At 44.7% G+C, this 24,687-nt stretch overlaps 1 protein-coding gene across 1 annotated transcript in view; it reads left to right on the top strand.

The window, feature by feature from the left end:
* The window catches only part of LOC120050569 (receptor-type tyrosine-protein phosphatase-like N), a 38,396-nt gene extending 14,584 nt beyond the window's left edge, over positions 1–23,812 (top strand). Inside the window, exons 6-22 of the mRNA XM_038997161.1 lie at positions 483–837; positions 3,878–4,024; positions 6,362–6,396; positions 6,724–6,980; positions 12,126–12,205; positions 14,054–14,118; positions 16,498–16,707; positions 17,207–17,488; positions 17,917–18,064; positions 19,004–19,077; positions 19,723–19,800; positions 20,121–20,240; positions 20,311–20,477; positions 21,815–21,868; positions 23,317–23,381; positions 23,490–23,563; positions 23,741–23,812. Coding sequence (XP_038853089.1) covers positions 483–837; positions 3,878–4,024; positions 6,362–6,396; positions 6,724–6,980; positions 12,126–12,205; positions 14,054–14,118; positions 16,498–16,707; positions 17,207–17,488; positions 17,917–18,064; positions 19,004–19,077; positions 19,723–19,800; positions 20,121–20,240; positions 20,311–20,477; positions 21,815–21,868; positions 23,317–23,381; positions 23,490–23,563; positions 23,741–23,812 — 2,283 coding nt within the window. The remainder of the gene's footprint in view (positions 1–482; positions 838–3,877; positions 4,025–6,361; positions 6,397–6,723; positions 6,981–12,125; positions 12,206–14,053; positions 14,119–16,497; positions 16,708–17,206; positions 17,489–17,916; positions 18,065–19,003; positions 19,078–19,722; positions 19,801–20,120; positions 20,241–20,310; positions 20,478–21,814; positions 21,869–23,316; positions 23,382–23,489; positions 23,564–23,740) is intronic.
* Positions 23,813–24,687: the final 875 nt, after the last annotated feature.

Raw genomic sequence — 24,687 nt, 5'->3', positions numbered from 1 at the left:
TTTGTTCTTAACTGACTTGTCTAGTTAAATAAAGGTTACATTTTAAGAAAAAAAAAGAAAAAAAATGCATAGAGCCATGGAACTCTATTCCACATCAGGTAACTGATGCAAGCAGTAAAGTTAGATTTTTAAAAACAGGTAAAAATACACCTTATGGAACAGCGGGGACTGTGAAGCAACACAAACATAGGCACAGACACATGCATACACACACACATGATAACATAAGCACTATACACACACGTTCACATGGATTTAGTACTGTAGATATGTGGTAGTTGTAGAGTAGGGGCCTGAGGGCATACAGTGGGTTGTGAAATCTGTGAATGTATTGTAATGTTTTTAAAATTGTATAAACTGCCTTAATTTTGCTGGACCCCAGGAAGCTAATGGGGATCCATAATAAATACAAATACAGTAGATTGTATCAATTCCTTTTCCCAGAGGGCATCTCTGTGTCTATTTATGGGTTTATTAAGCAGCAGTATGGTTACCAGGATGACGAGGAGCGCTCTCTTAACTCTCTGGAGGGTGGTGGTTTCCCCCGCCCTTCTTCTCACGCCGGGGGTAAAGGGTCCCGCCCCCAGGACCGAGACCGCCAGGTGCTCCAGGACCTGGTCTCCCTGTACCTCTCCTCCCCCGCCCAGCCGGCCTCCCGCCACCGTGGGGCAGCAACACCGATCTCTACCTCTCCCTTGTACCAGGACCTGGACTTCCCTCTGGACTACGCAGAGGACTACGTTTCCCAGCAGGACGTGGAGGTCCGCAAGCAGCAGCAGCTGGATCAAACGCAGAGGAAAGCTCAGAAGGACTACGGATCGCTGGCTGGATTAGATGGTGAGTGTGTGGCAGTCAGTGTGTGTGTGTGGGGGTGGGTTTTTGGGGGTTTTGTGTGTGTCCCTTAATTGGGGAGGACGGGCTCGTGGCAATGACTTGAGCGGAATCAATGGAATAGTGTCAAAGATACATCAAATGCATGGTTTCCATGGTTTCCATGTTTGATGCCATTCCATTCACTCTGTTCCAGCCATTATTATGAGCAGTTCTCTCCTCAGCAGCCTCCACTGGGTGGGTGGGTGGGTGGGTGGGTGCCACATGAAAATATATCACATTGGGCCCCACCACCACAGGCCACACCAACCCTGCGCAATTGCTGTAACCACATACCTCCAGAACCCAATCGACCCATTCAAAGCTTTAAATAACTCTAGCTTTGCAGGCTTGCAACTCTCTTGTAGTCCAATATTTACTGACAGTGAGCTGTGAAAATATAACACTGTGCAGACATGCATGCAACATTCTGCATACAGTGGAATTCACTATTTGATGCAAGACTGATACCCTCAATAAGAAATGTTCCATCTTTTACAGTCTAAATGTAATTTTAATTGGAAAATTCTTCAATGGAAAATTCTCTTAACATTAATGAATAACTTAAAATAAATATAACTTAAATATACATGAACTTCTTCAATTAAAATAAATTAACATTATCATCTATAGAATGATTTAACAAACAAAATAATAAAATCAGCAGCAGATTTTTGAACTAAGGTATACATAAAATAAGAAGCTGTAAAAGTAGAAATGGAAAACAAAATGGAAATGAAAAGGCCTGATGGTGGCACTAGAGGAAAGGTCAAGAGGTCACCAAATCAATAGGTTTCTTCCACTTGGGGTCTTGATTGTACGCAACAAATTTTATGGCAATCCAGCCATTACTTTGAGTTATATCTTGTTCTCAGTCTGTGGGCATCATGTGTGTAGTGATCCAATATCCATAGCCATGCCATTTAACACTTATCACTGGCCCTTGCTCAGCCTTACTCACCAAGGGCCCAGCGCCAAGCCTTCTTGCTAGCAAAGTCACTGATCAAGTCTTTGAAGTACAGCTTTCTAGCTAACTGACTCAATGGACAGCATGGCAAGACTGCAAAGCCTGTCCTGGGACATAGTGGACCTCAAATAGTTTTTTATTAGTTTTAGCTTACTGAAAGCTCTCTCGCCAACAAAAATATACGTAAAGCAATGCACACTTCTCCAAAAATGCTTTGCAAGCTGCATCTTACAAATTGCATTCAGGAGACCAAGAGGGGACAAGTTAGGGGGGAAAGTGGCAGCAAATACAGTGTTCAGGTGTCTTACTTCATTTTGAAACTCCGGTGTAAGATCTCTGGAATACTTCATGATCAGTGGTTGGAACACAGAAGGGACTTTATCCTCACTAATCTGCCCAACTTTCAGAACAGCAGAAAATGATTCAAAGTGTTTTGCAGTGGTGTGGAACCTAGTGTCCGAGTCACTTCTGATGTTGTCCATAGCAGTAAAAAACACTGTGTTCTGAAACAGCGTTGCTGCACTGTCCTGACCTGTCTCCTCTTGAGAGGTCTCATCATGGAATATCTTCCTTTTCCTCTGGCGGCTGTGTTCCTTGCTAAATTGAGGTGCAACATCCATTTGCGTAGCAATCAGTGTTTCCTCAGACAGGAGAGACTCCCATCCATTTCTAAGAGACTGCATCTCTTTCTTTAAGGCTCTGATATTGGCTGCCTCTGTGTCAAGTGAGATTTTTCCTGACTGGAGAATCACATTCCTGTCCTTAATGCATTGCAGTACCTGCAATTATGCCAACTGACATGTCATTCAACACAATGCTGCTCACCTCCTTCTGTTGGGAGTAGGGCTGGTTTAGGGGTGTGGGGATGAGGAGACAGGGCTGCTGAGCCTGAAGCTGCATCTGTTGGGCCTGGCACCAGGCAGGGGCAGGGACAACTCATTTAGTATGAATAGCTTGCTAAAAGTTTGCCTGCATTGATTAAATGTCGGCTAAAAGAGGAGCGAAATGTAAACACTCAGAATTTTCTGTGAAGATATTAAGTAACTAATGTTAAGGGAGCAAAAGTAGCTTATTTCACTATGGACGAAGATAACAGGTTCATTTCCACCACTCACGGACTACACCCACCTTCTTTTGTGAAAAATTGGGTGACATACTGTCGCCCTTTTCTCTCTCCTGTCTTTCTTTTCTTTCTTTTCATTTTTGGAAGCCAGATTTTTCTTTAGGAAACTGAGACATGATGCTCCACCGGCACTCGTCACTCACAATTCACTGCTAGCAAGTACCTATCGCGCTTGGTTTCAAATCAAATTGTATTATTTTATGCGAATAGTCTGGGTAGCCATTAGACTAGATGTTCAGGAGTCTTGTGGCTTGGAGGTAGAAGCTGTTTAGAAGCCTCTTGGTCCTAGACTTGGCTCTCCGGTACCGCTTGCCGTGTGGTAGCAGAGAGAACAGTCTATGACTAGGGTGGCTGGAGTCTTTGACAGTTTTTAGGACCTTCCTCTGACACCGCCTGGTATAGAGGTCCTGGATGGCAAGAAGCTTGGCCCCAGTGATGTAATGGGCTGTTCGCACTACCCTCTGTAGTGCCTTGTGAATTTTGACCTGTCTAAATGTCCTGGGGGCAGGATCAAACCATTTCATGTAAATAGGGGGGGGGGGGGTTGGGCAATACAGAGGCTCTCTGGATGTTTACTTTTTGCCAAAAACAAGAAATGAAAAATAAACTGTTAGTTTATTAGTACATTGTAAATTAAATATTCTATTAATGATGATAGGTTAATCATTTAATATAGATTTTTTTTAACCTAATGTTGTAATATTTTTTAAGGGCCCCTGTCAGTCACAGGCCCTTAGAATCGTCCTAACCCCGTCCCCCCCATACGGCACCCCTGTCTATAGGATTTTTTGTTTTTATGTTCTTGCTTGCTGTGGCTGAGACACTGGATGCCTAACGTCTGGCCTGCTGTACTTTTTTCATCACCTGCCTGTTGACCTCTCACCTCTAACTCTGTATGACCCTGTCTGTTTGTTCAGATGACTCCATGCAGAAACTGGCTCTGCTCCTGGACCACTATGGCATTGATATGAAGGACTTAACCCCTCCACAGCTGGCCAACCTGCCTGCAGCACTGAAACAGCTGCAGATGGAGAGTGCTACTGACTTGGGCACCGACACAGCAGGTTTGTCAGAGCGCTGGCATGCAGCTGAACCCTGTCAAAGCACTACACTACGGGTCAAAGGTTTTCAAACACCTACCCATTCAAGGGTTTTTCTTTATTTTTACTATTTTCTACATTGTAGAATAATAGTGAAGACATCAAAATTATGAAATAACACATATGGATTCATGTAGTAACCAAAAAAAGTGTTCAAAACAAAATATATTTTATATTTGAGATTCTTCAAATAGCCACCCTTTGCCTTGTACACTCTTGGCATTCTCTCAACCAGCTTCACATGGAATCCTTTTCCAACAGTCTTGAAGGAGTTCCCACATATATTGAACACTTGTTGGCTGCTTTTCCTTCACTCTGAGGTCCGACTCATCCCAAACCATCTCAATTTGGTTGAGGTCGGGGGATTGTGGAGGCCAGGTCATCTGATGCAACTCTCCATCACTCTCCTTCTTGATAAAATAGCCCTTACACACCCTGGAGGTGTGTCGGGTAATTGTCCTGTTGAAAAACAAATGATAGTCCCACCAGATGGGATCAAATCAAATTTTATTGGTCACATACACATGGTTAACAGATGTTAATGTGAGTGTAGCGAAATGCTTGTGCTTCTAGTTCCGACAGTGCAGTAATATCTAAAAAGTAATCTAACAATTCCCCAACAACTACCTAATACACACAAATCTAAAGGGGTGAATGAGAATATGTACATTTAAATATATGAATGAGCGAAGGCCGAGTGGCATAGGCAAGGTGCAATAGATAGTATAAAATACAGTATATACATATGATATGAGTAATGTAAGATATGCAAACATTATTAAAGGGGCATTATTTAGAGTGCATTGTATAAAGTGACTAGTGATCCATTTATTAAAGTGGCCAGTGATTGGGTCTCAATGTAGGCAGCAGCCTCTCTGAGTTAGTGATTGCTGTTTAGCAGTCTGATGGCCTTGAGATAGAAGCTGTTTTTCAGTCTCTCTGTCCCAGCTTTGATGCACCTGTACTGACCTCGCCTTCTGGATGGTAGCGGTGTGAACAGGCAGTGGCTCGGGTGGTTGTTGTCCTTGATGATCTTTTTGGCCTTCCTGTGACATCGGGTGGTGTAGGTGTCCTGGAGGGCAGGTAGTTTCCCCCCGGTGATGCGTTGTGCAACGCATCAAATGGCGTATCCCTGCAGAATGCTGTGGTAGCTATGCTGGTTAAGTGTGCCTTGAAATCTAAATAAATCACAGACAGTGTCACCAGCAAAGCACCCGCACACCATAACACCTCCTCCTCCGTGCTTCACGGTGGGAAATACACATGCGGAGATCATCCGTTCTCACAAAGACACGGCTGTTGGAACCAAAAATCTCCAATTTGGACTCCAGACCAAAGGACAGATTTCCACCTGTCTAATGTCCATTGCTCGTGTTTCTTGTCCCAAGCAAGTCTCTTCTTCTTATTGGTGTCCTTTAGTAGTGGTTTCTTTGCAGCAATTCGACCATGAAGGCCTGATTTACACAGTCTCCCCTGAACAGTTGATGTTGAGATCTGTTTGTTACTTGAACTCTGTGAAGAATTTATTTGGACTGCAATTTCTGAGGCTGGTAACTCTAATTAATTTATCCTCTGCAGCAGAGGTAACTCTGGGTCTTCCTTTCCTGTGGTGGTCTTTATGAGAGCCAGTTTAATCATAGCGCTTGATGGTTTTTGCGACTGCACTTGAAGAAACTTTGATTGAAATGCATTCCAGGTGATTACCTCATGAAGCTGGTTGAGAGAATGCCAAGAGTGTGCAAAGCTGTCATCAAGGCAAAGGGTGGCTATTTGAAGAATCTCAAATATAAAATATATTTTGATTTGTTTAACACTTTTTTGGTTACTACATGATTCCATATGTGTTATTTTATAGTTTTGATGTCTTCAGTATTATTCTACAATGTAAAAATAAAGAAAAACCTTTGAATGGGTAGGTGTTCTAAAACTTTTGACCGGTAGTGTAATTCACTGGGCCAGCACTTTACAGCAAACACCTTACTGAAATGTTGTCTGAAATCACAGTCTTTTCACCACACAGAAAGACCCTTCCAAGTTGTGGCCTCAAAAGACAAGACTATTGTATACGTCACTAGTATCATTCATTAAATGAGATACCGTGATATAATAAAGGAAATCAAGTTGTGAACCACAACACACTGCAGGAATACCTGCAGTATCTTTATACAAAATGGCCTGACCCAATAATGAGACTGAAAAATGTGACATTTTGTGGTGGGATTATACTGTGACAATTACAGATACTGAAACAATTATTATCTGTGTGTCAGGTAATGAGAATCTTTATTCTTTGCTTTTCAGATAAATACCGGAACAGTGCTGCCCCACGTAAGAAGGTAAGTTGAGATAAAACAGTCCAGTAAATCTCTAGAAATTAAATTATTGCTCTTGGTTTATAAGTGTTGTTTATTTAACAATGTGAAATGTTTTGTTTTTTATACAATGTTAATGGCATTTACAGTAAATGTAGAATGGCAATAATTAGGCTTTCTGGTTGTTGTTGTTGCATCTAACAAACAGTAGGTGGCAGAACATCCACAATCTGAGGAAATCAGTGGTCTATTTTACATATCCTGGAGTAATATTCAAATGAAACATGTATATATTAAATCCTATTATAATGAATGTTAAGGTGTTTGGTGCCTCCTCCTATTCCTCATCAGATCACTGAGGGGGCCATGACACACAAGGTGGACAAATCTCCCGTGCTAGGTGCCCCCACCTCCCTTCCTGCCCCGCCCCCTGGGCTCCAAGCTTCCCCAGATAACCCTCCCACCGTAGGGGCCCCTCCTGCCACAGAGGGAGCCAGTGTGAAGGAGCCAGGGGCCCCGGTGGAAACGGAGACACAGGGGAAGAAAGAAGCACCAGGAGGGAGCACACATGTGAAGGAGGAATACGGCTACATCGTCACTAACCAAAGGTCTTCTAACGTTCATAAACACAGGAATGTTGGTGTAGGAGCGTCTGTCTGTCTACGTGTCGGTCTCAGAGTCTTTGACTGTACATGGCATGGCGTGTGTGTGTGTGTATCTGTGTTTGTGGTTTTGCTTGCATTTGTACTGTATATGTGTGTGTGTTTGTGCTTTTGCTTTTGCTTTTTTCTTCAGTGCTCTGTGTGTATGAATGTATGAGTGTGTCCGTGTGTATGAGTGTGTCCGTGTGTATGAGTGTGTATGAGTTTGTATGAGTGTGTATGAGTGTGTCCGTGTGTATGAATGCATGTGTATTTCTCCGCAGTCCCCTCAGTCTGTACGACGGGGTGCGTCTGCTGGGGCTCCTGGCTGAGAGGATCCCACTCTCCACTGGCTCTTTCATCAACATCAGGTAGGCTATAGGCATAGAGGCCCACTGGCCGACTGGTCCAATGAGGAGAGATGACAGTTAGCTGCCTGCTAATTGATAATAAGCAGATGATAATTAGTTGGCTGGTTAAATCTGGCACATTTACAGAAATGTTAATAAATGTGCATCGTTCTGATTGTCAAATAAACGTATTAATGTAAAATTAAAGGATCAGGAGATCTCAGTGTAGAGGGGGCATCTCAGTGTAGAGGGGGCATCTCAGTGTAGAGGGGGCATCTCAGTGTAGAGGGGGCATCTCAGTGTAGAGGGGGCATCTCAGTGTAGAGGGGGCATCTCAGTGTAGAGGGGGCATCTCAGTGTAGAGGGAGCATCTCAGTGTAGAGGGAGCATCTCAGTGTAGAGGGAGCATCTCAGTGTAGAGGGGGCATCTAGTGTAGAGGGGGCATCTAGTGTAGAGGGGGCATCTAGTGTAGAGGGGGCATCTAGTGTAGAGGGAGCATCTAGTGTAGAGGGAGCATCTCAGTGTAGAGGGAGCATCTCAGTGTAGAGGGAGCATCTCAGTGTAGAGGGAGCATCTCAGTGTAGAGGGAGCATCTCAGTGTAGAGGGAGCATTTCAGTGTAGAGGGGGCATTTCAGTGTAGAGGGGGCATCTCAGTGTAGAGGGGGCATTTCAGTGTAGAGGGGGCATTTCAGTGTAGAGGGGGCATCTCAGTGTAGAGGGGGCATCTCAGTGTAGAGGGGGCATCTCAGTGTAGAGGGGGCATCTCAGTGTAGATGGAGCATCTCAGTGTAGATGGAGCATCTCAGTGTAGATGGAGCATCTCAGTGTAGATGGAGCATCTCAGTGTAGATGGAGCATCTCAGTGTAGATGGAGCATCTCAGTGTAGATGGAGCATCTCAGTGTAGATGGAGCATCTCAGCTCAGGTACTTCTATGATCAACATCAACATGCTCCATTCCCTCTCCCGGGTGGCTCAGTGGTCTAAGGCACTGCATCGCAGTGCTAGCTGTGCCACCAGAGATTCTGGGTTCGAGTCCAGGCTCTGTCGCAGCCGGCCGCAACCGGGAGGGTCATCCGGGTTAGGGAGGGTTTGGCCGGCAGGGATATCCTTGTCTCACTAGCGACTCCTGTGGCGGGCTGGGCGCAGTGCGCGCTAAACTGGTGGCCAGGTGCACGGTGTTTCCTCCGACACATTGGTGCGGCTGGCTTCCGGTTTGGATGTGCATTGTGTCAAGAAGCAGTGCGGCTTGGTTGGGTTGTGTTTCGGAGGACGCATGGCTCTCGACCTTCGCCTCTCCCGAGTCCGTACAGGAGTTGCAGCGATGAGACAAGACTGTAACTACTACCAATTGGATACCACGAAATTGGGGAGAAAAAAGGGATTAAAAAAACAAAAAAACATGCTCCATTCCTCTACTGCTTGACCGCTGAGCTCAAACTCGGGTGTGGCGACGAGGTGGAGCTCCATCTGTGGCCTTTTCTCATTTGGGCAAAAGTCTGTCCTACACCCTCTCTACTCTGCCCTCTCTCCTACACCCTCTCTACTCCATCCTCTCTCCTACACCCTCTCTACTCCGTCCTCTCTCCTACACCCTCTCACCTCCGTCCTCTCTACTCCGTCCTCTCTCCTACACCCTCTCTCCTCCGTCCTCTCTCCTACACCCTCTCTCCTCCGTCCTCTCTCCTACACCCTCTCTCCTCCGTCCTCTCTCCTACACCCTCTCTCCTCCGTCCTCTCTCCTACACCCTCTCTACTCCGTCCTCTCTCCTACACCCTCTCTCCTCCGGCCTCTCTCCTACACCCTCTCTGACACCCTCTCTACTCCGTCCTCTCACCTCTGTGACCCGGAAACCTATGAGTGGTTGAGGAAATGTAAATTAATTAATAGTTGAATGGAAGAGTCCTCCCCTCCTCGATAGCCACCTTTCATCGAGGATAATCCTTTGGATCCTACCTGAGTCCTTTGTGGAAAAGTTTGGAAATCTGCCACAACCCTTTTGAATCAGCTTTTGTTTTGGCGGAGGAGAAAACCATGCACATGTTTAAGAACAAAATGCTACTCATCGTTTTATCTATAACACGTCTTGCACAACTAACTTAGTTTGTTTTTATCTCTTTACACATGTATTTTGGGATCCACCCTGTAAACGTCATTAGCGAGTGGAGAAGGAGAGTCTCATTTCATTCAAGCGCATTTTCATCCGCGTTGCTTCTCCTCGATCACCTTTGACCTTTTTCAAAAGGAGGTGAGGCAGAACGGAGGAGAGAGGACGTAGGAGTTGAGGAAATCAGAACTAGAGGAAGGACTAAAAACAAACAAAATATAACTATTGTAAAATAGATTGTGTCTGTAAAATGTGTATAATATGTATAAACTGAAGGTAGAAGCCTACGTGTTATTGTTTATTAGTTTACTCCAATTGGGAGAGGGGTGGTAGGGTTTGTGGGGAATAATAAAGGTATATTCTAAAACAAAAGTGTGTATATGTATGTATGTACAGTTGAAGTCAGAAGTTTACATACCCCTTAGCCAAATACGTTTAAATTCGGTTTTTCCCAATTCCTGACATGTAATCCTAGTAAAAATTCCCTGTCTTGGGTCAGGTAGGATCACAACTTTATTTTAAGAATGTGAAATGTCAGAATAATAGTAGAGAGGATGATTTATTTCAGATTTTATTTCTTTCATCACACTCCCAGTGGGTCAGAAGTTTACAGACACTCAATTAGTATTTGATAGCATTGCCTTTGAATTGTTTAACTTGGGTCAAACATTTCGGGTAGCCTTCCACAAGCTTCCCACAATAAGTTGAGGGAATTTTGGCCCATTCCTACTGACAGAGCTGGTGTAACTGAGTCAGGTTTGTAGGCCTCCTTGCTCGCACACACGTTTTCCAGTTCTGCCCACAAATGTTCGATTGTATTGAGGTCAGGGCTTTGTGATGGCCACTCCAATACTTTGACTTTGTTGTCCTTGAGCAATTTTGCCACAACTTTGGAAGTATGCTTGGGGTCATTATCCATTTGGAAGACCCATTTGCAACCAAGCTTTAACTTCTTGACTGATGTCTTGAGATGTTGCTTCAATATATCCACATCATTTTCTTTCCTCATGATGCCATCTATTTTGTGAAGTGCACCAGTCCCTCCTGCAGCAAAGCACCCCCACAACATGATGCTGCCACCCCCGTGCTTCACGGTTGGGATGGTGTTCTTCGGCTGTCAAGCCTCCCCCTTTTTCCTCCAAACATAACAATGGTCATTATGGCCAAACAGTTCTATTTTTGTTTCATCAGACCAGAGGATATTTCTCCAAAATGTACGATCTTTGTCCCCATGTGCAGTTGCAAACCGTAGTCTGGCTTTTTTATGGCGGCTTTGGAGCAGTGGCTTCTTCCTTGCTGAGTGGCCTTTCAGGTTATGTCGATATAGGACTCGTTTTGCTGTGGATATAGATACTTTTGTACCTGTTTCCTCCAGCATCTTCACAAAGTCCGTTGCTGTTGTTCGGGGATTGATTTGCACTTTTCGCACCAAAGTACGTGCATCTCTAGGAGACAGAACGCGTCTCCTTCCTGAGTGGTATGATGGCTGCGTGATCCCATGGTGTTTATACTTGCGTACTATTGTTTGTACAGACTAACGTGGTACCTTCAGGCGTTTGGAAATTGCTCTCAAGGATGAACCAGACTTGTGGAGGTCGACAATTTTTTTCTGAGCTCTTGGCTAATTTCTTTTGATTTTCCCATAATGTCAAGCAAAGAGGCACTGAGTTTGAAGGTAGGCCTTGAAATACATCCACAGGTACACCTCCAATTGACTCAAATTATGTCAATTAGCCTATAAGAAGCTTCTAAAGCCATGACATCATTTTCTGGAATTTTCCAGGCTGTTTAAAGGCACAGTCAACTTAGTGTATGTAAACTTCTGACCCACTGGAATTGTGATACAGTAAGTGAAATAATCTGTCTGTAAACAATTGTTGGAAAAATGACTTGTGTCATGCACAAAGTAGATGTCCTAACCGACATGCCAAAACTATAGTTTGTTCACAATAAATTTGTGGAGTGGTTGAAAAACAAGTTTTAATGACTCCAACCTAAGTGTATGTAACTTCAGACTTTAACTGTACTGTATGTATGTATGTATGTATGTATGTATGTATGTATGTATGTATGTATGTATGTATGTATGTATGTATGTATGTATGTATGTATGTATGTATGTATGTATGTATGTATGTATGTATGTGTGTGTGTATTTATGTATGTATGTATGTATGTATGTATGTATGTATGTATGTATGTATGTATGTATGTGTGTGTGTGTGTGTGTGTGTGTGTGTGTGTGTGTGTGTGTGTGTGTGTGTGTGTGTGTGTGTGTGTGTGTGTGTGTGTGTGTGTATGTGTGTATGTGTGTATGTATGTATGTATGTATGTATGTATGTATGTATGTATGTATGTATATTTACCCCCCAAAATATATGGGGGATTGGAAATGATGCAGACAATTACATTGATGGAAGCAACAATCTATCCGCAATATTAAAGTTGGTCCACCCCCTAAGAAAAGAATAATAAGAAAAAAATAAAGTGGTAGGGGTAGTCGTTGTTGGGGCTTATTCACACCCAAAATAAAGTCTCCCCCCACCCCCCAGTCCTCCTGCTCCTACCACCATCCCACCACCCCTCTCTCTCTCCCGGCCCCAGCTATATCAATCAATAGTTTGATGGAATGTTCCTGTCTGTCTCTCTACAGTGTGGTGGGGCCTGCCCTGACATTCCGTGTCCGGCCCAACAGCCAGAACCTGAGTGCTGAAGACGTGGCAGAGAAAGCCGGTAAGTGGACCTGTTACTGGGGTCAGACGGGGTCAAATTGACCCAATGTCCCGCTGCTCTGTGTAAACCACCAAGACAATATCTACACACACACACACACACACACACACACACACACACACACACACACACACACACAACTTGGACAAAAAGTGAGATAGGGGTATAAAAGGGATTTTGAGCCATTCTGGTGGTTTTTTTATATACACTGCTCAAAAAAATAAAGGGAACACTTAAACAACACAATGTAACTCCAAGTCAATCACACTTCTGTGAAATCAAACTGTCCACTTAGGAAGCAACACTGATTGACAATAAATTTCACATGCTGTTGTGCAAATGGAATAGACAAAAGGTGAAATTATAGGCAATTAGCAAGACACCCCCAATAAAGGAGTGGTTCTGCAGGTGGTGACCACAGACCACTTCTCAGTTCCTATGCTTCCTGGCTGATGTTTTGGTCACTTTTGAATGCTGGCGGTGCTTTCACTCTAGTGGTAGAATGAGACGGAGTCTACAACCCACACAAGTGTCTCAGGTAGTGCAGCTCATCCAGGATGGCACATCAATGTGAGCTGTGGCAAGAAGGTTTGCTGTGTCTGTCAGCGTAGTGTCCAGAGCATGGAGGCGCTACCAGGAGACAGGCTAGTACATCAGGAGACGTGGAGGAGGCCGTAGGAGGGCAACAAACCAGCAGCAGGACCGCTACCTCCGCCTTTGTGCAAGGAGGAGCAGGTGGAGCACTGCCAGAGCCCTGCAAAATGACCTCCAGCAGGCCACAAATGTGCATGTGTCTGCTCAAACGGTCAGAAACAGACTCCATGAGGGTGGTATGAGGGCCCGACGTCCACAGGTGGGGGTTGTGCTTACAGCCCAACACCGTGCAGGACGTTTGGCATTTGCCAGAGAACACCAAGATTGGCAAATTCGCCACTTGTGCTCTTCACAGATTAAAGCTAGTTCACACTGAGCACATGTGACAGACGTGACAGAGTCTGGAGATGCCGTGGAGAACGTTCTGCTGCCTGCAACATCCTCCAGCATGACCGGTTTGGATGGTGGGTCAGTCATGGTGTGGGGTGGCATTTCTTTGGGGGGCCGCACAGCCCTCCATGTGCTCGCCAGAGGTAGCCTGACTGCCATTAGGTACCGAGATGAGATCCTCAGACCCCTTGTGAGACCATATGCTGGTACGGTTGGTCCTGGGTTCCTCCTAATGCAAGACAATGCTAGACCTCATGTGACTGGAGTGTGTCAGCAGTTCCTGCAAGAGGAAGGCATTGATGCTATGGACTGGCCCGCCTGTTCCCCAGACCTGAATCCAATTGAGCACATCTGGGACATCATGTCTCGCTCCATCCACCAACGCCACGTTGCACCACAGACTGTCCAGGAGTTGGCGGATGCTTTAGTCCAGGTCTGGGAGGAGATCCCTCAGGAGACCATCCGCCACCTCATCAGGAGCATGCCCAGGCGTTGTAGGGAGGTCATACAGGCATGTGGAGGCCACACATACTACTGAGCCTCATTTTGACTTGTTTTAAGGACATTACATCAAAGTTGGATCAGCCTGTAGTGTGGTTTTCCACTTTAATTTTGAGTGTGACTCCAAATCCAGACCTCCATAGGTTGATAAATTTGATTTACATTGATCATTTTTGTGTGATTTTGTTGTCAGCACACTCAACTATGTAAAGAAAAAAGTATTTAATAAAAATATTTCATTCATTCAGATCTAGGATGTGTTATTTTAGTGTTCCCTTTATTTTTTTGAGCAGTGTATAATAGCAAGAATATAACTTTTTTGCAAGATGGCAACTATTTGATTTTGTTTTATAATTTACTCAGTTGCAGAGAAGAACTTTCTGGAGTCTGAAACTGCTCTGAAGATCCTGCAGACAGGTGTCGGTGAGGTAAGAGCATGTTATGCTGCATTTAGTGTGTGTGTGTGTGTGTGTGTGTGTGTGTGTGTGTGTGTGTGTGTGTGTGTGTGTGTGTGTGTGTGTGTGTGTGTGTGTGTGTGTGTGTGTGTGTGTGTGTGCGAGAGACGGGGGTCTCTTTGCATTAGAATCTATTGGCATTCATCATCAATATTCTGTGCGTCCTTCTGTGCATTTTCACAGTCAAACTCTTTTCCCGGCCTGAAATACCAAATGGCTAAAATCCTTTGATATGACAAACGTATTTTGCGGTCGAACGAAACGTGCGCGCTCCCGAAAGACACAATACTGTCTCTTTAATTCATATTGGTCACGCGCACCACACCTCTCTTGGTCGTCTCAAATCGTCCCTGGGTCTGAGCTAGTAGGTCACACTGCCGCCAAAATTCAATCAAATGATGCGCTATTCTCCACTTTATAAACGCATTATGGAAAGCAAGAGACAGATCTTATTTTCTTTTGTGCGCTATCAAAGTCAAGTCGTCTTTCTTTCACGGAAGGTGGATGTTGGGTGAGTGTCGCTTATATTTAGCCTACTAATAGGCTTTTGAATGGTAGATTTGTCTAGAGTTATTCGTTATTATGGGCCCAAGACGCGAATTGTATTTCTTATAGGCCTAATTTGATTCTATAATAGTTATATTTAGTTCCACTTCAAATATGTCTACAATTTAGTTGCCATTTGTAAATTGCTTACGCATTAATGTTATCCGTTAGTTTAGACTTTTTCATCAGATTCTGCCGGCATAGCGCACGCACATCTACGAGATGCCCAGCCCGCGTGGTGTTTGTGGTATTGTCGCATGATTCGTTGTCAAAGATTATGATTTGGGTTATCTGGGTATTTAATCATAATGAAGATTTTAACAACATATTCAAGAACGTACAGCAAATAACACTTATTGAATTTAATCTGTTTGAGGACACGTCTATCAATATTATAACATTTAAGGGAACCTATATCAGGTTACAGTAATTAGTGTTGGTGCACATTGTAACTTTATCTTGTTTGCATTTTGTATAATATCACGTTGGCAATCTCTCCTCTCTCTTGAATTATTGGAATACTGCAATAATGTCCGTTAGATCTGAAAGTCTGAAATTGTGCATACACACACACATGTACCAGTGTGTGTAATCTAAGTTTAAAACCCTTTAATTCTAGTTGTCAATTCCATTTTTATTTTGTGAAGAAAAAAAAGTTAGGCCTTATGTTTGCATCACTCACAATAGTGATGAATGAAGTTGTATATCGCTTTTGGCAACAACAAACTGAGTGAAGACACTTTCCATAGTGACAGAAGTCAATGTCTGCAGTAATGGAATGATCTGGAGTCTATCTACTGTACTCATCACGTTACTCTTCTATTGAATCACACTCTTGGTCTCTCTGTTGTCTTCAACCTAAACTGCAACGTCTCGGTCTCTCTGTTGCCTTAAATCAATCAGTCTCTTCCTCCCTTCCTCCCATCCCTCTCTTCTTCCCTCCCTCCCCTCCTACACCCATCCCTCTCTTCTTCCCTCCCTCCCCTCCTACACCCATCGCCCCCTTCCTCCGACTCTCCTACACCCACACCTCACCCCTGCATCCCCTGATGTCAGTTAGGTAAATTCACCTCATGTCCAGAGAGAGATCTTAATACTCGTCTCCATAAACGGGTCATTCGGTTCTTCCCCTTTTCTGTTTTCTTCCCCTTTCCCCCTTTTCTCTCCCATCTCTCATCTTCGGGCCCCTTTAGACTATCAGACTATCATATTCGGGCCCCCCCAATGTCTGACAATAGCGCCACCCCCTCACCCCAATGTCTGACTATAGCTCCACCCCCTTACCCCAATGTCTCAGACTATAGCTCCACCCCAATGTCTGACTATAGCTCCAACCCCCAAATCCTTCAGCACATTCCTGGGGCCTCTGAAGAGGAAAGAGAGGTCAGGAGGGCAGGAGAGGCAACCGTGGCAACCAGGGAGGAGAAGGAGAGATGAAAGAGAATAAATGATTGGGGGTCAGGCTGCAACAGTACTTGTGTTGCATTCAGTGGGGTACAATGTAGAAAAATGTTTCGCAACGTGAATATCTCTGTTCTGATTGGACGTTTCACTCTGTTTCAAAACATTTTCACCCTAATAAACACCACCCAGGTTTTCTCTCATCCACTTCCTCAATAATAATAACTTTGATCAATTCTTCTGTTGCGGGACATTAGTGGGGCTCTAAAGAACCAGAGTCTCATCCTTCCACTAATGGATAAACACTCTTTCAAAAACTATTTTATTGGCTCATCAGTGAGATATTCAGCTAAAAATGTTGTTTTCCTTCTCTCTTTCTGTCTCTGTCACCTCCCCTCTCGACAGAGAACTGATGGGCGGGGCTTACCTCAGGCCACCCGGGTCCGAGATGGCTCCCGTTGGGTGTTCATGACCATGGTGGGCGTGGCCTGTGTTGGCGGGATCCTGGTGGCGACAATGACCATCGTCTGCCTGCGTCGCCATACCAACCGCCTGGCGTCTGAGAAGCTAGGCCTGGGGCCAGAGGGAGGCAGCGTTACACACCAGGAGTACCAGGTAGGTGCACACACACACACACACATAGGTAAGTAGGCCCAGCCGTCATCTGATACCTCAGTCATGCAGGACCAAGTCAAGTGGGAGTACTGTAGACTATAGACAGACAGCACATTGCTCGATGAGATATGATTGACAAACCAATTTCCCCTCGGGGATCAATAAAGTATTTATCTTACATGGGTTTGTCCAGCCGCTATATCTTAGTTTTCTTATGTCTCCCTCTCTTCACCAATGTCAACACAGTGTAATACTCCCTAAAAAGACAACTCACAAACAGTCCAACATGAACACATTCACTCTTTAGTTTTCAACCTGTACAAGCATTCACTAGTCTGAGACATGAGATGTATTGAAAGAGACCTGTGCATGCTGCAGACCCCAACTTCCCAGGACTACAAGTGTGACTGTATCCACGGGACATTGATCCCTGATTTAGTAATACATTGTGTCCATAGAAAGCCCATTGACTGTCATGGTCCCCTTCTCCTTCTGTCAGGACCTGTGTCGTCAGCACATGGGATCCAGGGGACTCTTCGAGCGTCAGGAGGGGGCAGGAGCTGTGGGGGGTGGTGGGGGTGCTAGTGGAGGAGGAGGTGGTGGAGGAGGAGGAGGAGGTATGGACACGTCTAGGGTGAGCAGTGTGTCGTCCCAGTTCAGCGACGCGCCCCAGCCCAGCGACGCGCCCCAGCCCAGCCCGAGCTCCCACAGCAGCACCTCTTCCTGGTGCGAGGAACCAGCGCAGACCAACATGGACATCTCCACCGGTCACATGATCCTGGTCAGTGTCACTCTGAACATTTACTCTATGCATTCGTTAATTTATTCCTACTCCACCTCAGATCTCTCTACCGCTGTTCTGACTAAACCTGGGTTCAAATAGTATTTGTTTTCCATCAAATACTTTTGCTGCGCTTGATCGAACTTGCCTAACTTTTTTCTGCAGTGGAACCAATGGACTAGTCCCAAAAGTGCAAATCTTACCCCCCTGGCACTGCAGGCAGGCTCAATCAAACCCTACAATTTTTTGAAATAAAACAAATACTATTTGAATCGAGGTCTGGTACTGACAATTAGATACACATTAACCATCAGACTCTAAAAGACAGATTTTCCAGTTGAAGTCATTGACAGAGGAAAAGTGTAGTGTATTATATAAGTAAGAGTCACCCTAGTACTGAGAGCCTCCTCTGTCCTCCTAACTCACAGGCTTACATGGAGGACCACCTGAAGAACAAGGACCGTCTGCTGAAGGAGTGGGAGGCCCTGTGTTCCTACCAGGCTGAACCCAGCACCATGTCTGTGGCGCAGAGTGACACCAACTTGAAGAAGAACCGCTGCCCTGACTCTGTGCCCTGTAAGTTCTTCTTCTTCCCCTCATCCTTCTTTCTTCTTCCCTCCTTTCTTCCACATCTCCTCCTTGATTTATTTTCCCTTTGTATTTTCTTGGGTGATTTTTGTTGAACAGAAAGTGATAGCCTTGGGTCCCAGAGCTGTTTGGGCTGTTTTGCTCCTTGTCAATCTCTCACCAAACATTTCATGTCAACAGATCTGAGACCAGGCTAGGAAAGTGGACGGACAGGAAAGTTAGGAGGAGATCTAGTCAAAATGACAGTGGGTCAGATTAAACCCACACAGACTGTATGCTGAGGGTGACCGGCGGCACCACCAGCTAGACCACCCGGGTGGCCTGGCCTCTATGATTCTAGGTTAAACCACCCAGGCGGTCTCCATGATTCTAGGTTAAACCACCCAGGCGGTCTCCATGATTCTAGGTTAAACCACCCAGGCGGCCTCCGTGATTCTAGGTTAAACCACCCAGGCGGCCTCCGTGATTCTAGGTTAAACCACCCAGGCGGCCTCTGTGATTCTAGGTTAAACCACCCAGGCGGCCTCTGTGATTCTAGGTTAAACCACCCAGGCGGCCTCCGTGATTCTTGGTTAAACCACCCAGGCGGCCTCCGTGATTCTAGGTTAAACCACCCAGGCGGCCTCTGTGATTCTTGGTTAAACCACCCAGGCGGCCTCTGTGATTCTTGGTTAAACCATCCAGGTGACCTCCGTGATTCTAGGTTAAACCACCCAGGCGGCCTCCGTGATTCTAGGTTAAACCACCCAGGCGGCCTCCGTGATTCTAGGTTAAACCACCCAGGCGGCCTCCGTGATTCTAGGTTAAACCACCCAGGCGGCCTCCATGATTCTAGGTTAAACCACCCAGGCGGTCTCCATGATTCTAGGTTAAACCACCCAGGCGGTCTCCATGATTCTAGGTTTGTGTGTTGTCTTTGCTCTGCAGATGATCACTCCAGGGTGAAGATGAAGGCGGAGAACAACCCCTCCAGGACCGACTACATCAACGCCAGCACCATAGTAAGAAGTAATTCTGATCCCCGCTGTCACCATGGTACCTGTCTAGTTAACTCAGATCCATCCCAGTGAGCAAAATTGGTTGAAAGACATCTTTTTAACGTCTTTGCAACCAAAAATATGTATTTTCAACGTCTTGTGCTCATAGGGATAGATCCCCACCCAAAGCCTTCTCTATATATCACTCTGATCTGTATTAGAAAAGAGCCTCAGGGTAGAAGTGCTGATCTAGAATCCATATGATCTGTCATTATGATCTAAAAGACTGATCCTATATCAGGACTCCTACTCTGATACTCTTTTTGAATATGGCCCTGGTTTCACCTATGGCCCTGTAGCCGTCTCTGACACCAACCCTCCATTGATCAAACTGGAACACTAGTCGTGGAATCTCTCCCATGATGCTTCCCAAATGGTACTCTGTCCCCTACCCAGTGCACTACTTATGACCAGAGTGCTATGAGCCCTGTTCAAAAGAAGTGCACTATATAGGGTGCCATTTGGGAAGCAGATCCACTCACCCGCCCCGTAAATGCCACTGGTCAGTGAATGGAGCCGTCGCCACGGTGACCACCAGTGTCCATAGTGTCCTCTATTGTGGACGCCAGGAGGTGACCCATGATGATCTTTCCACTCTGTGACCCCTAGATCGAGCATGACCCCCGGATGCCAACGTACATCGCCACCCAAGGACCCCTGTCTCACACCATCTCCGACTTCTGGCAGGTCAGTCACTCCGGATGAGTATTCATGTGTGTAATATGAATACAATTCAAATGCAAAATGTTATTGTCCCTTTAGGGAAATGCCAATTTGTTGCTGCTGCTGCTTTAATCTAAATGTTTTAAGAATGTACCCTAACTTGAACCATATAATGTGTACAAACATTTGTTCACATAAATCAACACTCAACATATGCCAATGTGATGATGAAAGAAGATTACACTATGGACTACATTATGATGTTTTTGGTCTCCAAGCTCTATGTTTACATGTTCTAGTGTGTGTGTGTGTGTGTGTGTGTGTGTGATGGTGTTCCTCTATAGATGGTTTGGGAGAATGGCTGCACGGTGATAGTGATGATGACAGCCCTGGTTGAGGACGGAGAGAAACAGTGTGATCGCTACTGGCCTGACGAGGGATCCTCCCTCTACCACATCTATGAGGTGTGTGTGTTTGACTCGGTATGTGTGTGTCAGTCTGTCCTGATCTGTAACAATAGTCTGTGTCCATCAGGTGAACCTGGTTTCGGAGCACATCTGGTGCAATGACTTCCTGGTTCGTAGTTTCTACCTGAAGAACGTCCAGACCCAGGAGACCCGCACACTCACCCAGTTCCACTTCCTCAGCTGGCCTGCCCAGGGCATCCCCACCTCCACACGCACCCTACTGGACTTCCGCAGGTACCGGATGGACATTGAACGCAGGGTTGTGTTTACTAGGCACGAAACAGGGGGAAAAAATGGACTGAAACAGGGAGTGACTACTGCTCATTTTCATTTTCCGTTTGAAAAACACTTTAAAATATTGCATGCTATAATGAACAAAACACAGATTTACAGGACAACAGAATTTGAGGTTTGGAAGGGATTTTATTATGTGATACATCCTATGGTTTTGCCAGACCATGCTCCTATCTTGTTTGGTCTCAAATTCCTTTGTCACTCGTCAAGTGTCAGTTTCACAGACCTTTCTCTGTCCACAACTTCTTATAATCCTGAATCCATTTTACTCATCTGATCCCTACTAGATGATGGGATGACCAAAACATATAAAACGCATGTCATTTCACTCATCCATCCTGCTCTTTCCTTTTACCCTCTCTGTCTCGCTCTGTCTGTCTTTCTCGCTCTGTCTCGCTCTGTCTGTCTCTCTCTCTCTCTGTGTGTGTTGTCTTTACTTAATTAGCCTTTCTCTTTCCCTTTCAATCCCTCCTCACATCTCTCCCTTGGACACTCCCTCTGTCCCTCCTCTTCTTTGCTCTCACACATCTATCTTGCGATGGAGGTCAGCGGGCTCATGATATTTTACATATCTGTCCGTGTCATCTTTGTGATTTGCAGCTAGTAGTCTGGGTCCAGTTGCATAGTCACAAAAATGATCATGGACAGGTGTGGCTGCAGCAGGAGGTCCATCGCCTAACCCCTTTGCTCCCTCGTCTCTCTCCCTTTTTTATACTCTCTCTGTCTACATTTCTCTCACCCTTTTGACTCTCCTCCTCATCACTATGCTGCGAACGCTCCTCTTTATCTAGAAGTTATTTTCATCCTATAATGATTGTTAAACTGGAGTGGAGCTTCAAACAGGGCTGTTTTCCTCCATATTGAATACACACTGACTGCTTGTTTAGAACCGCTAGGCTGCGTTCCAGTGTGACTATATTGCTACCAGATCTCCTAATGCTTGCATAGGTCTTTAAAAAAGATCAGCGAGCCACATCGTATGATTACGCAGTCTGATGCCCAACTGCACAGTCGGATGACGTGGCACGCAACCATTGGTTGATGCAATGCAACATCTGCAATGTAAACGGCCTGGAATGCGACTTTTACATTTTTTATTAATTAGGACACGGCTGCAATCGAGCTAGGATTTGTGTTGTTGTCCTCATTTTAGCTTATCTGACGTTTGTATGACTTGCCATTTGTCAAGCATGATCAATATATATGTTCTCCATCAGTGTTCACTATTAATTCAGTTTTCACTTATATTTGATTTCCCTCTCTCTGCATCTCCACAGAAAGGTGAATAAGTGCTACAGAGGCAGATCTTGTCCGATCATTGTACACTGCAGGTAAACCAACGTTTGCAATACCACTTTTGTCCACATGGTGACAGAACCTCGCCATTCTCTTTCAGATGCTGCTTGGTTCAGGTGTTGTCGGAGAGAGTGGAAATGTAGCACTGATGTTCCACTATATTGACCCAGATGCTCCATTGGCCGCCCTAACAATGAAAATAAATGTCTTAAAAAATGGAAGACAGTTGGGACGAGGCAAGACAGGTGGGACCCTTCTGACAGTGGCGGTTCTGGGGGGGGGGGGGCAGTGCCCCTGTGACAACAATTTTGGACCCCCTTGTGGCCCCCATAAATGTGGAGTATGAAATAATTTTTACATAGCAAAAATGAGTTATCTTCTTTTTTTACATCTGTTATTAGACAGTGGCAACGATGATGATTATGAACATGGTCTTTTGCCTGCTAATGCTTGCAATGCAGTGAAGAAAACGATGACAACAATAACGTCTAATGTAACTGGCCCCTCTAACAGTACAACTGGCCCCAGCTTGGTCCCCCCCAGTTGAAATGGTCTAGAACCGCCACTCCCTTCTGACCCGTGTGGCTCAGTTGGTAGAGTGTGGGTCTTGCAACTCCAGGGTTACAAAAAAAGTATGCACTCACAGCTGTAAATCGGTCTGGATAACAGTGTCTGCTAAATGACTAACATGTAAAAATGTAATTCTAGCCAATGAACAACCGCAATGGTATTTGCTAGCTGGGATCCTTGAGACGTCCCTATCCCGTTGAATTGTAAAACAGTTAAAGATCCCGCATAGCACAGGCACAACTTCGATAAAAAGTTGCCTGGAGGTCACGTGTTCTACTTATATCAATACACGCGCAACAACCTAAGAATTACAAAACTTATATTCGATCAAATAAACCTCACGTAGCAAATAAACCATGACATTTTTTGTTAACCAAATTCGACATTCATTGACCGCCATACAAAAACTCCTTGCTTGGTGAGCGGGAAAAAAATGAAATAACGCCACCTGCTGGGGAGCAGAGATTTTGGGCCGAGTTATCCTTCTCACTTCGCCTCTTTTTCTCTGAATGCACTCCATTATCTATGGTGGTGTTATGACTAAATAGTGCATGCTATATAGATTATATTGGCGTTTATTGTCCAACAAGAGAGAATTCTTAGCACAGCTTGCACATTACATACACAAAACACAGCAGGAAACAAACAACCAGAAGGGGCTGGTGGGAGGAGCTATGAGGACGGCTCATTGTAATGGCTAGAATGGAATGGTACCAAACACATCAAATACATGGTAAAAAAGTGTTTGACTCCGTTCCATTTATTCCATTCCAGCCATTACAATGAGCCCGTTCTACTATAGCTCCTCCCACCAGCCTCCTCAGCAAACAACAGTTGTAAATTGATATGTTTATTGTTCAGTCAGTGGTTTGGTCTATTATTAATGTTAAGATGTTCATGTTTTCTTACACAGTGATGGTACAGGCCGGACTGGCACCTACATCCTGATTGACATGGTTCTGAACCGCATGGCCAAGGGTAAGCATATTAGACTGTCCATTTCCGTGTATGTAAATGTATATGTGACTTTGGTATAGGAGTGTTTTCTGCATGCATTTTTGGCTTAAAATGTAAGTTTTATTTCAGGAGTGAAGGAGATTGACATTGCTGCTACCCTGGAACACGTCCGTGACCAGAGACCAGGGATGGTGCGCACCAAGGTACTGTCATAAACACAACCTTGTGTATGTACAGTATATCATCTATGGTGGATAAATTCCCAAACATGACATGCATTGCGTCATCAGACCATAACGCACATCTACAATTGAAGGTTGGACTATAACCTATCTATTCACTGTTCAATTTAAATCACATAATGATCATTTTCCCTACAGGAGCAGTTTGAGTTTGCCCTGACCGCTGTGGCAGAGGAGGTGAATGCCATCCTGAAAGCCCTGCCCCAGTGAAACCAACTTGATCCAGAACTGCCTACCTACCTGCCCCCCCCCCCCCCCCCCCACTCAATGATCCTTCCCTTGCGCCATGGAATTATATCTTCAATCATCAACTGTGTCTTACCTCCCCTTTTCTCTACAATATGGTGTAGATTGACCAAGCTGTTCTTTGTGCTTTCTCTCCTGTTTGAATGATGCCTTCGATTTCTTGCTATTCTCTTTGGTGGTGGTGATGAGGAAGAGGGTGTTTCTGTCATCTTCTATACGTGTCCTCTGACAGAGTCCCCTTGTGAACGGGTTCCAGGTTATTGGGGTGAGCTGAGATGGCTTATTGTTCTCTCAAAGGTAGATAAAAATCATAATAATTTAACGTTTTACATCAAAGAACTATGTCCTTTTCAGAGAGTGTCATCACAAAGGTTTCGGCTGTGGTTGGTGATTGAGGATGGATGAGAGTCAAGAAGGGTTCCCAGCTGTCACTCTCCGATTCTCCCTGCTCCTCAGAGTGTATTTGTTTACAATTTACCCAAATCTCAAACCCTGCTCATTCACATTCCATGTTCTCGTGTTTTACTAACTCTCTGGGAAAAATGACTAACCCTTACTTCCCTCTTCTCTTCCTGTGCCATATAGATTGTTGTAAATGATTTGTTCAATTATTGTTGTTTACCTCAAGCAAACCAGAAAAAATAAACAAAAAATGTTAAAATATGAAAAATGCCTATTTTGTAACTTTGTGTGGTAACTAATAAACGTTGATGTGTGTGTTGCAAATGCCTAATATACTGAGTGCTGTTTTCTCTGATATTTTTTTTCAATGTTTACTTATTTATTGTGAAGGTTTTCATTTTTTTTGGTCATTTGGACATTCAAATCCTACCAATCAC

The sequence above is a fragment of the Salvelinus namaycush genome, chromosome 7 (genome assembly GCF_016432855.1).
Source record: "Salvelinus namaycush isolate Seneca chromosome 7, SaNama_1.0, whole genome shotgun sequence".
NCBI lineage: Eukaryota > Metazoa > Chordata > Actinopteri > Salmoniformes > Salmonidae > Salvelinus > Salvelinus namaycush.
The sequence above is the reverse complement of the archived record's forward strand: the minus strand, read 5'-3'. Positions and strand labels throughout refer to the sequence as shown.